We start from the raw sequence: 15284 nt of genomic DNA on the forward strand, positions 1-15284 counted from the left end.
ATTCTCTGATTATTATTGGTCTTTAGAACTGAGGTGTACAACAAATCACACATTCATTTAAAATTTTCAATCCAGTTGTTACTATGCAGCGATTCACTCTTTTTTCTTCTGATATTGTGCATTATGTGCATCGGTCTATGCGGGATGTGTATGAATCTGTCACTTACGGGTTGGTGGTGGATAGGATGAACATGGAGCTGAATGGCGGCATAGGCCTGGGCCCCCCTTCACCTCCTTTTTCATCATCGTCGTCATCTTTGTCCTCCTTTGCTGGCAGAGGCTCTGTATTGGCATTTTTATTAACTGGAACGGACAGGAGAACGTCATTGAATTACGGTGAAGCTACTTAATTAAAAAAAGACAACAAAACCCAACGGAATCAGCTCTTACCTTGCAGTATGGCATTGGTTGATGGAAATATCGGCATATCCAGAGCCGTGTAGTCGGGGTGGGGCAGCCTGATCACACTGTTGGTGCGGTGATGTCCAATATTTCCATAGCTATCCAGCGTTACCAAACTCCCATGAGTGCCACTGTTGGCAAGATGGAGGGCGGATCCAAATCCGGGGGCGAGAGTGCGATTCCCAATTGGATTCGGACGAGCCTCGCTAGGTGGAGTGGAGCCAGACACCAGTTTGGTATTCATCAGGTTGTCCATATCCTCACTGTACTGGCTGTTCTGCCTGGAGAGGCTCTTCTGAATGGGTCGTGTGGTGGAGAGGTTCGGGACGCTGCAATCCCTAAACAAAGAGGTCAGAGAAAGAAACATTTGGTCAGAGGAAAAAGAAATGATGTATAGGGGAAAGCGGAAGACAAAAATACAGTAAACATAATGGAGGTCTTCTACAGCCATTTGCAGCGAACGTACTTCCTTCTGTGTTGGCACATCCTCTTCCCCTCGCCGTCTGTTTGATTCCCATGGCGGTTTCTCCTCGGTCTCCTCTCGATGCCATTGCCGGGCCCGTCGGGCTCTCCTCCTTCTCCACTCCTGCTCTTATGCCTGCCTGATTTCCCAGCACCTCCTCCCCCGTCCTCACCATCCTCTGCGGCCTTTCGATGTGACCTGGGCCTCCTGTGCTCCGACTGCCCTCCCCCTCGACTGCCACTTCGGGTGTGGTGGTGGCGTCTGGATGGCTTCTCCTCCGAGCCCGGTCCAGGAATCGCGGTGGTATCCAGTCGGACACGAGAGCCGTGGTGGTGCTCACTTTTGCGGCTCCGCCGACTTTCTGTGGACTCCCCCCGCTCCATGGGAGGCCTCGGTGGGCCTGAACCCCCTCCACCACCTCCTCCCACTTGGCCGTGGGGTTCATGGAGGCATGTTTGTTTGTGGAGCTCCTCAGCAAGGTGGTGCTGACTGACGCAGAGGTCTGAATTATTGGCAGTGGTTTTGTTTGTGTTGTTGTTGCGATTTTCAAGAGGGTCCACAACTAAGGGTCGATCAAGGTGGGTTTTCATGTCCGGGCGGATGTGACGCGAAAAGTTCACCTGTCAAGGAGGGGGGGGGGGGGCAGGAAAAGTAAATTTGAAATCAAAGTTTTAAGTCTAAAATGACAGAATATGTTACGCAATTGTAAAATAATATTGTATTAAGTGGAAATAGTGTTGCTCGTGTATTCACCAATAAAATAAAATAAATTAGACAGTGATAAAAGTCATCAACATCATTGCTGCTGTTACTTGTGTATACTGATAGCACAAGTCTAGGGGCCTTTGTTTGCCTTGTCCTTTACATTGTTGTGCTCCTCCCTCCCTGTCCTTGCCTTCCAGCGGTCGTCGGGGTCCAGCTCATTGTAGAGGGCTTCTCGACTGGATGCCAGAGTTTGCTTCCTCAGCTCCTTGGTGCGTTGTTCCCACACTGACTTATTGATCCCCTTATTGTGGTTCTTCTGCTGTTCCTTACTATAAAATGGTGAAGGGGAGAAGAAAAAAAAAAGGATTGGCAGCATTAATGCCTGCCTAATGACTCGATGCTGTGAAAATATACACACAAAGACGGAGCACAGGATGACGTGATAACATACACCAAAAATATAAGGACGTAAAATAGCCAGGGCATAAGGACACACTGGGGGCCACAGACATTTACAGGTTTTGGCTGGACCTACAAAATGAGAAGACTCAATAGATACAGACGTCTACACAGCTTGCCAAAGCCAAAGGCTAGACAGTCCTTTGGTAAACCATGTGATCACACAACATGGAGGACAGCACTGAGGAAAGGTCAGAATTTGTTGTAATGTGCAGGTTACTCACTCATACATATTTCTTAATAAAGGTTAATAAATCAGCGTCCTAGATTCCCAATACTCTAAACTGATTAGATTGATCAAAGATTATAATTTTTTTGTTACCAAATAATTAGCAGCAACCCAAACCTGCCTATGACCATCTCCTTTTGATCCTTCCAAGACGTCTACCAATAATCAACACTAACTCCCTTTTCTCTTTGGGCCAACAGTCAACCACCGTGAAGCAACAGCCGTACTGCGAGGTGCAGGCAACAGAAAAGGTACAGTTCAAAATAAGCCAACACAAATAACAGCTGAAAGAAAGCCAAGTATGTATATTTAACCAAAGAAAGGTCAAGAACTAAAGATGACAAGGAAAAAGAGGGTGTTCTAAAACACAAAGGAAAGCAAGGAATGGATATAAAGTCAAAAACAGAAAGGTTTCAGAAATGAATAAACAAATAAATAAATACCAGTCCAGAAAGGGGTCGGTAGCGTTGTGACACTCACTGTGTACCTTGTTGCTGAGGAGGGAAACAGCTGGTGAGTGAGATGGCACGAAAGAACAGAAGGAGGATTTCATTCCAAAATGGACAATTTATTCACCATTTAACACTCAGCATGACTGTGAAAAATGGTCTCTGTTCACATGGAATGTGAAGGGGAAATTATTCAATTAATACAGTAAGTATACAAGATTCTTGAACTCCAAAAGTTGTTTTTTTTCTTTTGGCCAAAAATTATTCAGCATTTTGGAATGTAATCCTTTACACACACACACACACACACACACACACACACACACACACACACACACACACACACACACACACACACGCACACACACACACGCACGCACGCACGCACGCACGCACGCACGCACGCACGCACGCACGCACGCACGCACGCACGCACGCACGCACGCACACGCACACACACACACACACACACGAAACATTAATCCTATTTACAATCTTGGAAATTCCATTTTCATCCATTACACGTTTGTTTATTTTTTTAGTGTACTTGGTGGTTCTGTCCTTTGTGCCAGTAAGATTATCATTAAAACTGTGGGCACTGCCATTAGTCTGCAGCTCAGCCTGTTTGAATAACAGATTGCTGAACGGATTGTGTTCAGGAAGGTGCAATTATACATTAACAATCAGAAAATGTGGCTAAATTGTTGTTTTGCGAGTACACGTACTTTCAGAGGAGCAATTTGGTTTAATAGCTGTTATATTATTCTATAGTTTCCTATATGGGGCTCAATTTTCCTCTTTTGTAAGGAATTCAATGAAATACTGCAGAATTTTGTCTAAAAGTTTTTTTTTTTTTTATTAGAATTATTTCTGACTGGATTTCTGTAAAAAAAAAAAAACTGGTTTATCCTTGCGATTGAGCACCACTGCCATCACTACTATGTATTGTATAATGCGTATGAGGCCACTCAAACTTTATTCAATATATTTTCAAGCTAAATTCTTCCATTTGGAAAAAAAGGGACTGTGTGTTTGCTGTTTAGATTTGATGCCTCAAAGCTGATATGTTATCATCAATAAAGAATCTGAATGTTTTATTATTGTGGCTGTTTAATGTTTCTCTGATTGATGACTGAACCTGAACTACTCTTTTTTTTTTTAAAACGCATTGATAGATGACAGCTTCTTTTTTTTTTCACCCATTATTTTAGTGAGATATATTTATTTATTTAGATATATGTCATCTTACAACTGTTTTTCTTTGGTTTTATGTGGTTTTTCACAGCAGCCTCCATCCTGAATCCACCACAGAATATCTTCTTAAAAGATTTTTCATGCACCGCTGATATTTCTGACTTCAAAATCCCTGCTTAGCAAACCCAGAACTGTCTTTACAGACAACTCTGTCTTTTGTTTTTTCATGCTGATACAGTGACACGGACCAAAATGTTTATATGGCTGCAGTATTTCCAACAAATATTTTGTGCATTTACTGCGAAATAATTACTGGGTGTAGATATGTAACTTTCTCAATTTCATACACACTGATACACGTATGCTGTATTGAGAAACAAATACTGAACTTTAACAAGAAGCCTGTCTGCTGAAGCACGTACACAAATGCTCACAGCACAGGGAGGCACAGTACGTAACACAGACGATTACACAACACAGTGTGACTCATGATATGATATGAACAAATAATGACCATGTTTAACTGTAATATAGTATGATCCAAGAAATAACTCTAAAGGTAAATGTATTCCCTGCATTTGTCTGAGAGTTGGTCTGATGCATCACAGCAGTGAGGTCAGGACTGTATGTACCTGTCATGTGTATGGCATTCAAAAGCAGACATGGGCTCCCCCTGTTGTGCAGACCACATTGGACTGTGTGCACGCGCGTGTGCGTGTGTGTGCGTGTGTGTGTGTGTGCGTGTGTGTGTGTGTGTCTATGACTGGGGGTGTGTGAACTTTACCAGCACGAAAAGGAAAGACCCCTGTGTATACAGAGAAAAGAGATCAAAGACTCTCCTGACCAGAGGAAAGCTGGCCTAGATGAATGCAACTCTGGCTTATGTGTGTGTGTGAGTGTGTTTGTGTGTGTGTGTGTGTGTGTGTGTGTGTGTGTGTGTGTGTGTGTGTGTGTGTGTGTGTGTGTGTGTGTGTGTGTGTGTGTGTGTGTGTGTGTGTGTGTGTGTGTGTGTGTGTGTGTGTGAGAGAGAGAGAGAGAGAGAGAGAGAGTGAGAGAGAGAAGACATTATTGGAAGAGGGCAGAGAAAAGAATCTGTGTGTCCGGTTTTCCTTCAATGTTCTGCTGAACAGATCTGTTGCACTCTACTAATAGGAGACCAAAAAGCACAACAAAAAACATATACCGGTACTTCTACTTAAGGATTTTGTAAAAAAATTTTTTATTTTAAACAAAGGAAAATGCTTTTGGAAAATGTAATGAAATTATCAATACTACCACTGTCAGACCGATATAAGATGAAGTGCTGCAGTAAGAGTGCCAGGCTGAAATAGATGAGGAGAAGCTCTTTCTGAACACTTCAGACTGCTGCCCTGCGCTTTCTCCAAGCCTCCGAATGCTGGATGCAGACGTGATGTGCGCTTGATAAAAATCCTGCTGCTGTTGCCAAAAAAACAAGTAAACACAAAAGTAATCCAGACAGACACTCACGCTGCAATGGAGAGGTTGGCAGCAGACAGAGGGCTGACTTCAGCCACCTCCTTGGCTTTCTGCAGGGCAATCTTCTGACTGGCTGCCTCCTCTTCCTCCTGCTCATCCTGCAGACAGAGACGGGGAACGACGACAGAAGCAAAGGATGCATGGAGTGAGAAAAGCGCAAACGCGGCAGATAGCAGATATTCATTGAGTACTGGAGCAGCAAACTTGTTTTTTTTTAGCACAACAAAGTGCTTGAGATGTTAATCAAAACTGGACGTACCTTGGTCAGTTCCTGTGCGTTGGCCAAATTATCCACAGCGATGGCCAAGAACACATTTAGCAGGGTGTCTGAACAGAGTGTTAAAGACTATCCAGGAGGTTGTTTCTTCACATGGCCAGCATGCATCAAATACCAGCAAAAATGTCCATTATACTGTATATCATTATGTGATTGAGTGCAAATTGATATATTGGATCGTACAAAACCAAGAAGTTAATAGCTTGGATATCACTCATGCTGCAGAGCTGACACAGACGGCTGATGAATAACTGATGAAATGCGTGGCTACTTAATGGACACTGTGGTAATTAAGCTGCGCTGAAGTAACGATAATACGCGGCAAAAAATAGGACTGTAAATTTGTTGAGTGATACACGTGTGTGGTTTTTGTGTGTGTTTTGTGTTGGGGGGGGGGTCAGAGGTTTTTTGTTGTTGTTTTTTTTCTCACGACAAGTGGATACAGTTGCCAAAAAGCGTGAGAACAATGAAGAAGACAGAAAAGGCCATGCCCTTGTTGACTCCACCCTGAGACTTGATGCCATCATACATCACCATATTCCAGTCCTCACCGGTCAAGATCTGCCACAAACACACAAACAGAAATAATCAGACTTACTTTACATGTAGAGCACGGACATGATGTCCTGTATCAATGTCAAAGCAACTATCTTATTGCATGTACACCTTATTTTATTTTATTTTGTTTCATTTCATTTCATTTCATTTCATTTCATTCTATTCTATTCTATTCTATTCTATTCTATTCTATCTTATTTTATTTTATTAAGATCCCCATTATTTTCTGAAATTTCAGTCAATATTCGTCCAGGGGTGTCATCGAATTCATTACATGCATTTGATAAGTTTTCCATTTAAACACACACATGCACGCACACACGCACACACACACACACACACGCACGCACACACGCACGCATGCACACACACACACACACACACATACAAAGAGCTCAATGTGAAAAGCATAGTACATACGTACATCGTTAAACAAGTAGACACGTTTTAGTATGGTTAAAAAGAGAATGCTACATATGTAGATTAGTTTCTCTCCTCTCTTTATCCTAATCAAGCCTTTTTCGTTCCCTATAATTCTGCTTATATCGCCTCTATTTTTCTCTTTTACAATATAAAAGTCCCCTCTGCTCACCTGGAACACTGTCATTATTGCTGCAGGGAAGGTATCAAAGTTGGTCGGAGGGGTGCCATTTTCAAAATTAAACCTAGCAGGGGGAAAAAAAATGTGGAAAGAGATGGAAAAAGAGACGAGAAGAAGATAAAAACAGAGTTAGAGAGGCAGCGGATTGAAAAAAGGACAGCGAGAACTATCTTGGCATCTTGCTACTTCAAACATGACTCGGGTATCCTGGCAATTACGTAAAAACCAATCTCTGCATAAAATTAAATGAGGACTATTCAAGGAAAATTAGAATAGACACTAAAAAAGAATGGGGAGGGGGGGGGGGGGGGTTGCACTGACTGTCCTCCGAAGAGCTGCATGCCCAGCAGGGCAAAGACGACGATGAAGAGGAAGAGCAAGAAGAGCAAGCTGATGATGGACTTCATGGAGTTAAGCAGAGAGACGACGAGGTTACGCAAAGATGCCCAGTACCTGAATAATACAGACACAAAGCATGGATTTAGTATCAGTTGATTATGTGAAGACTATCATGCAATCTTAAACTAATATAAGATATATTAATATTAAGAGGACTCACTTGGTGACTTTGAAGATCCTCAATAACCTGAGAGCTCGTAGGACGCTGATGCCAAACGATGTGCCTGGCTGGATCATGGCCCACAACACTTCAAATATACTGCCACAAATCACCTAGTGACAACATTAGCATAAGTCACCATGTCTTACTCGTCATCAAATAATGTGAACACATCAGCACGCAGTGAGACATGTGCATGTGTGTGTTTTGTTGCGTGTGCGCCACTAGAACTCACAATGCAGTCGAAGCAGTTAAAGGAGGAGTTGAGGTAGGCCTGCTTGCCCAGGCCATACATCTTTATAAACATCTCTGTCAAGAATATCCCCAGGAAGATGAATTCAGCAAAATCTAGACAGAGGGAAGAAGACGGAGAGGAGGGAATGAATCTCAAAAGTGAAGAGAGCATCATCAGTCCCACATCAATCAGCTCTGTCTGCAAAATGTCAAAATCTACACCCAGACATGTATACAATCAATGTAGGTGTTTTACAGTGCTGCTATTTATATGATAGATATGTAATGTGTTAATGAATAAGTTGCATCAAAATATGTAAAGTTGTTCAAATACTTTAGATTAGATCTTGTTTGTCATGTTACAAGATATATTCAAGAAGATACCTGACATTCATGATGGAGCGGTATGTTTCAGTTTTTATATGAGACACTTCCAGTTTTGCTTATATTGTTTCACAATGGAGTTCAATCTTTACAAGCGATACATTTCTAATTAATTTCATTCATCCCCCTTGTGTACTTCCTGCATTTATATACCGTCTGTGCAAAAACCTGTGCAAGAGGAGGATAGTGTGTGCGTGTGTGTTGGACGCTTGCGTGAAATGGTTGGTGTCAGCACTTTTGCGGATTTAGTCACATTACTGAGGAATTTGCAAACGCACCACTCCTTCCTGGTAATCTGCGATGACAGTATTTGTGGAATTACTCTGCGGATGCTTCCATGCACGTATCCTCCACCTCATACTCACATAGAAAGTCCGAAAGTGGTTCGGGTTGGTCGTAGTGCACCACCGCCACACACATGGTGTTGAGGCCCACCAGACACAGTACGAACCAGTAGAAGGCCTGCGACTTGACTACGTGCCGGATGAAGAAACGGAATCGTCGCTCTCGCCGCTTGAAAGTCGATCCTTCGAGCTTGGAGCTCTTCAAGCTGGCGCGAGCAAAGGGTGAGCCTGGAAGTGGAACCATTACATATTAAATTCACTGTGAATTGAACAGTGATTAATTGGCATGATTGTTCACTTGTGGATTAGCATTTTCCTATTGTGTACAAGTAGACAAGCACATAGTTGCTTGCAAACACTGTGTCATTGGAATTAAAAGCAAATCCACATAAGCGAGGATGGAAACTTGATGTCGATGTCGGGGTAACAATAAACAAAAACAACAACAAAAAAAGTCCCAAAACCCTTGATGATTTCCAAATCATAGTAGAAATAGCATGGCTAAAGACAAAATATGTTAGATCTCTATAAACTGTAAACATAATTTGTCCTTTTCTACAAAGTGAAAGGGCATTACATGAATACTGAAGCAGGTTAATCCATTTAAATTGCAAGATCCTAGCAGAAACACTGTCAGTAGCAAAGTCTTACAAAAAATTGAGAAAACTAAGTAAATCAACAGTGCTGGAAAAGCAGGGATTTTGGGAGAGAAGCATAAATGGAATAAAAAGCACAGGTTAAATGCAGAGGGGAGATGGAAATCACTGACAGGAGGAGAGAATAGCAGCAGAGGAGAGGAATAGGAAGGAGAGGAGGGTCAGGTAATGCTGATATGCAAGATAAGATAGCATCTCCATGTACCTGCGGTTTGTGAGTGTAAGAGTGTGTGTGCACGTGTGTGTGTGTGTGTGTGTGTGTGTGTGTGTGTGTGTGTGTGTGTGTGTGTGTGTGTGTGTGTGTGTGTGTGTTGTGTGAACCTAAATGTGTTTACACAGTTGTCATCTATTGTAAATGTCTTGTAAATGAAGGTGAGGATGAGGGTCGCTTCGGAGAAATGATGTAAGTCAACGTAATGTCCTTTAAAGTCACGGACACAGGTGTGTGCGTGTGTGTGTGTGCGTGTGTGTGTGAGAGAGAGAGAGAGAGAGAGAGAGAGAGAGAGAGAGAGAGAGAGAGAGAGAGAGAGAGAGAGAGAGCACTTGTATCTTACCAACTGCCAAATCTCCCTCTCCCTCCTCTGGGTTCAGAAGCTCAGCTTTGCTTTTATGGTTCTTGGTGGCTCTCCTCCGAGAACCTTCAACATGAAAAGAAGAAATTAACACAAGAGTACAAATGTCGACCTATTTGTTTTATTCAATAACACAAAGCAATACTACATAATGAACTCATTAATACCATCATAATCATTTTCATTTTCATCGTCTGCCAATATGACCTCTTCTGCAAAACACAGACAAAACAGCATTAGTATGGGACGTAGTCACATTAACTTTATGTCATCATTAGCCGCCATTCTTTAATTAAACCTGTGAAGATTTCAGCCTGCACCTGTGTGTGTTAATCACCATTCCCTCCTTTATTTTCTGGCTTCCTTTATGTCTTTTTTTAGAAGATCAAAGGTCTATCCCATCTCTCTGCCCCTTTATCTGCTCCTTCCAACATCTCGCATCTCACCCTCTTATCTTTCCTACATCATTTCTGGCCTCAGCAGATGGGCCAGAAACACTACAGAAAGAGAATCGTGAGTAGTATCAGTGGGTATTCTCCTTGTAAGCTTCAAAGGAGCATCTTTAATCCATCCCACAGTGATGTAAATCAAGGTTGTCCCTATATGTACACTGTGCATGTACTGGTTTAAAAAACATTTGAACATGTCAAACACAAAATATGTGGGATGAAACTATAGAGCAGCTCAAGCTATGACTCGATGAAGCATAGAAAGCATGTCATTTAATAATACACTTCTAAATATTGTGCGTTCCTGGTTGTATGTGTCATTTGTGTGTCAATCTTGCACACCAGCTTTGCAGATCCACTCCAGGTAACCATTGAGTTCCCTTTCGATCTGCTGCTGCCGTCGGAGCTTCAGGAACTCGCTCCTGTTCTCGACACGCTCTCTCTCTTTGGCAAACTCCCTGCACGGACGCACGACACACCCATTTAGCGCACACCACTAAAAATACATTCTTTGCAGTCCGACATACATGTTAAGTTTCACGTGTGTAAGTTAGAAAATCAATGACGTCATGCTGCGCCGGTCTCACAGACACACACATCCTTACCCTGACAGCACACCCAGCACGAGGTTGAGCATGAAGAAAGAACCGATGATGATGAGGGGGATGAAGTACATCCAGTTCCATGCACTCCCTGAGGCATCATTGCTCTGCGGACATCAAAAAGACTGATCAAGCTTTTGCTCTCAGTTCTTCAAATTCATACAAGTGCAGTATTAACAGAAACAGATGTCAAAAAACAGTTTATTTATATGAACAGCAGGACGTGACTGAGACATTAGATACAAAATATATATACAGTTTAAGCCTTTGAAGTTGGCGGATGCGCCATTAAAACAATATGTTAAAAGGTCTGTCCCGGCACAATGGGCAACTCATTCCAGGACTTTTTGTAAAATTTTGGTGGAATTAACTACATCGGTATTCTACACAAGGAGGAAATTCATTTAATTAGCACACAGCATCATGTCAGAGAAAAGTTGATTTGATCTCCTGAATAAAGTTCTAGCCAATAATGCTATTAAAAAGATGGACGCCAGCGCAGTCCAAAGTGCTGTCCACTGCTGTTGGAAATATAAACAACATCAGGATGGACATGATTTTGCTTTAAGTCATCTCAATAAGTAAATGCATATCTGCCACTCTACTTAGCTGCTCCGTTAGATTAAATAATGTATAACAGACTCTGCCTCCCCTTCACCATCACTTCCTTCTCTTGCCCAGACTGTCTTTTCCCTTCTTTATATTTACTCCTTATTGCTTTGTCCCTTATTTTGCATTTTCTTTTGGAACTTGATACCTCACTTTTGATTAATTATCTTATCATTGGTGTATCACCCTCCGTCATTCCCTCATTCACGCCACCTCACGGTTACCGATCGATTCACTGCACAAACTCTTAATTTCGCCCTTCACACCTGCAGACCCCCACTTCTCTTTTCTGTTTTGAGATCCTTTTTCCGTAGCCTCTCTGTCTGCCTTACCCTTGTCTCCTCCATCTTTCCTCCTCCCCGCTTGTATGCTAGCGTTGCCTCTGTGTACCCAATGTACTGCAGACCCTTTTTTCTACCATTAAACTTTTATTGCTCCCTCTCCCCAGCAGCTGCAAGAATAACTTGGGCTGAACAGGCCCTTTTAAATATAGAGCAGCACCGGGAAGGAGGGACACAACGAAGGGAGAGACATAAAGTGAGGGGGACAGGGGAGAAAGAAAAGGAAGAAGGGATAAGTGAAGGAGGGATGAGAATAAGGAGAAGAGACGGAGGGAAAGCTGAAAACTGAACAATGGGGGCAAAGGAGGAGGAGGAGTAGGAGATGGGAATAGGAAACGTCTACAGTGACACTCAAAGACCCTCGTCAACCTCTGGTCGCCATAGCGACCGTTGCCACTAACAGCAGAGAAGTATTCAGTAATGGACCTGAGTGATGACACTGTTGGGAACAAGGTATCTATTTTATGGGTAGTTGTAGGTAAAAAGCAAATCTCAATTTTAGTACCTAATAAATCACAATTACCAATTTACTGTGAATTTAAAGTGAATATCTCATATGAAGTATTGAATGAGAAAACGATAATACTGACAGGCATGATTGACAAATGCTGGATCAAAGTTTGTTTACATTTAACTATATGGACACAATTATGCTATACGACAACATTTGCGTGACATTAATCTTATTTCATGCATTTTACGCTTTGATCCGTCATTGGGTTTCCTAAAAGAAAAAAGCCCCTGTGCAAAGACAGCTTTTGATGTATAAAGTGACCCATAAACTGCTCCCTGATTGTGCGCAAGTGTTCCACCAAGGTTCAGTAGTACGTACATAATAGAGCAGGTCAGTCCAGCCCTCCATGGTGATACACTGGAAGACGGTGAGGATAGCGAACAGGATGTTGTCAAACTGGGTGATGCCATAGTTTGGTCCCAACCAATATTGTCTACAAGTGGTGCCCTCCGGACACAGCCGCGATGGAAGCTCCGTCCCACATGGAAACTCCTCACGGATTTCATCTGACAGACAACACATACAATTTAAGCAGTTATTAGCCGTAAATGAGGAAGCCTCTTGGGAAAACTGCTTTTGTCATCACAAAGACATGAAATCCAAGTTTAATGCCCAATATGCTGTTTAGATAACCTGCCTGTCTGCATCTCTAATATTAGCACTGCGACTATTTAAAAGTCTACCTCAGCAGGAACAGGTGCAGGCTTCTCTGGGGCAAACAGGGAATTAATCCTGTCTGCACTATTGGCAAACTCAACACACACAATTACACGTACACACGCGCACCCTCGCACACTCTATATGGTTTGTGGGGACCAGGTTTTGAATCACCCTACCACTCATTTTAAAGGTTCCACGGGTCGGAAAAAATTGCGTAAATTATTTGGTTCTGGCAAAAGGGGCAGCACTGTTGACCAACAAGGATGGACTCTTCCTGGAGACGCTTGTGCGTCAAGAAGTGAGTGCAATACTACTATCACACATACAACATCGAAAAAGCACACATTTTGGATCACAGTTTATTTATTCTTTTTTTTTTACAAGATTCAGGTTTTTAATATAGGCTTTGTCTATAAAGGCTTTGGCAATGCTCAATTTTAGTCATGTTGAATACAGATCAAAGCCTATTTAAAGATACTAATAAAACACGCAGGCACGCACGCACGCACACACACACACACACACACACACACACACACACACACACACACACACACACACACACACACACACACACACACACACACACACACACACACACACACACACACACACACACACACACACACACACATATTTTTTACCTGTGTGATTGTCAAAGCAGGTTTTGTGGAATTTGCCCATGTAGAACTCCAGGCCGATGATAGCGAACATGAGAATTGCGAAGAAGAGGAGCAAGCCAATTTGGAGCAGGGGAATCATGGCCTTCATGATGGATTTGAGCACCACCTGTAAGCCTGTAGCACAAAGAAAGAACATCATTTAATGTTGATAAAGACAATGTTTTACAATAAGATCCACAGCAAATGTGTGTTTGACAGAGAATGACTATAAGCCTCACTTTAAATTGGTAACCACTTATTTTGACTTGACCTGGTCATCCAATTGTATATCAAAATATACTCATGTCAGGCCAAGTCATTAACCTCATTTATGCTTTACACAGGAGGACCACCTTCTTAAGGACTGGTCACAGAGTCAGAACAGGCATCTTTTTTCCTAGTTTTACCACACAAACCAAGGCAAAGGAAGAGAGTTTCTACACATCTGCGAGAATTATTAGTTATTTGTGTTAAGATCCCTGCCTATGTGGTCTCTGTGGCATATAATTGATGGAAATCTATCATCGCGATGCAGAACTTGTGCTCATGTGGTTTTCACAGAAAGCTCAGTGACTTCTCTGATGAGTAAGCCCCGGTTTGCCTGCTCAGACCTGAAGTGGAGAACAGGCTATTAATAACACTGCAGTGGCAGTCGTGCTGGAACAGTACTGCCACTATAACATTTGAAAAATGAGCAGTGTGCACAGGAGAACCACTTTTAATGGTGCATTATGCACAGTAACACAGAAGCTGTATTAGACCTTCAGCCAACATGCTTCTCATACACGAATCACAAAGAAAAGCTCACAGAAGAGTGGGAGAAATTTTGGGGTTTTGATGTTAAAATGAAGAGTATTGACTTACTGGGAATACCGGAAACCAGCTTGAGAGGCCTCAAGACTCGCACAGCCCTCAGGGTCCGCAAGTCGAAATCTGAACCCACAGTGGACAGAATCCTAAAGGGAAGAAGACAAATGCATAGGAGCGTGGACAGCCAATCAATATTCAAGCCAGTCAGGCTTGTCACTGTCACTCAACCTCCCTCTTTCACACTTTCTCTCGCATACTCTCAAACCAATGCCAGGTCATTACAAAGAACTGGGTGAGCACTGTATGTAAATCCTGTAAGAGCCGAGCTGATCAATAGAGCTGACAAGTGAAGTAGGACCGAGAAGTGTATCAAGACGAGAAGAGGGACGGGCTGAAGGAACGCAGGGTGTTTTGTGTCAGAATGAGAGCGGGATTGTAAATGAAGAAGGGGAACGATGGAAAGATTGGGAGGAGAGGGAAGACGTGAGGATAAAGACAGTGGGCCGAGGAGCGAAAAAAGCATCAGGACGCACAGTGAGAGAGAAAGACAGAGAGAGAGAGAGAGAGAGAGAGAGGGGATGCTCTGGCGGATGGTAAAACAAAAAGACATGCTGACACGCTCATATCTGCCTATTCATATTCTTGGTGCATTTAGTGTTTCTCTTCAGTCCGTCGACACGGTACAGAGTGAACAAGCCATGGCGTGTGCCACTGCACTTGTTTCACTGCATGTCGTCTGAAAAGCAAGTTGTAAACAGCATGCGTGTGTGTGTGTGTGTGTGTGTGTGTGTGTGTGTGTGTGTGTGTGTGTGTGTGTGTGTGTGTGTGTGTGTGTGTGTGTGTGTGTGTGTACTGGAGAGGGTTAAGATGTTCCTCTGTGCCGCCAGACTTCCAGTCAGTCCCCCTTGTCTGCCGTGAATCATCCTGCTTCCCACTTCTTTCACTCTTCTTTCGCTTCCTCTCTCTTTCATTCTTTCTGACACATTTCTCCTTTCCTCCGTTCTACGAAGAGGCCCAGTGACACAGCAGAGCCTTAATCACAGGTTTAAAGTCC

At 42.8% G+C, this 15284-nt stretch overlaps 1 protein-coding gene across 1 annotated transcript in view; it reads right to left on the reverse strand.

Annotated features, from left to right (window-relative positions):
• cacna1aa (calcium channel, voltage-dependent, P/Q type, alpha 1A subunit, a) overlaps window positions 1–15284 on the reverse strand; it is a gene marked incomplete at both ends in the record, with an annotated part of 68629 nt that overhangs the window by 31858 nt on the left and 21487 nt on the right. Inside the window, 21 exons of the mRNA XM_080510942.1 lie at window positions 168–303; window positions 391–740; window positions 869–1485; window positions 1731–1899; window positions 2702–2752; window positions 4686–4706; window positions 5390–5496; window positions 5658–5725; window positions 6119–6236; window positions 6826–6898; window positions 7156–7287; window positions 7394–7506; window positions 7629–7741; window positions 8377–8583; window positions 9566–9649; window positions 9751–9795; window positions 10375–10490; window positions 10638–10741; window positions 12417–12604; window positions 13403–13555; window positions 14285–14376. Coding sequence (XP_080367068.1) covers window positions 168–303; window positions 391–740; window positions 869–1485; window positions 1731–1899; window positions 2702–2752; window positions 4686–4706; window positions 5390–5496; window positions 5658–5725; window positions 6119–6236; window positions 6826–6898; window positions 7156–7287; window positions 7394–7506; window positions 7629–7741; window positions 8377–8583; window positions 9566–9649; window positions 9751–9795; window positions 10375–10490; window positions 10638–10741; window positions 12417–12604; window positions 13403–13555; window positions 14285–14376 — 3057 coding nt within the window. The remainder of the gene's footprint in view (window positions 1–167; window positions 304–390; window positions 741–868; window positions 1486–1730; window positions 1900–2701; window positions 2753–4685; window positions 4707–5389; window positions 5497–5657; window positions 5726–6118; window positions 6237–6825; window positions 6899–7155; window positions 7288–7393; window positions 7507–7628; window positions 7742–8376; window positions 8584–9565; window positions 9650–9750; window positions 9796–10374; window positions 10491–10637; window positions 10742–12416; window positions 12605–13402; window positions 13556–14284; window positions 14377–15284) is intronic.

Source organism: Blennius ocellaris, assembly GCF_963422515.1.
Source record: "Blennius ocellaris genome assembly, chromosome: 16".
Classification (NCBI taxonomy): domain Eukaryota; kingdom Metazoa; phylum Chordata; class Actinopteri; order Blenniiformes; family Blenniidae; genus Blennius; species Blennius ocellaris.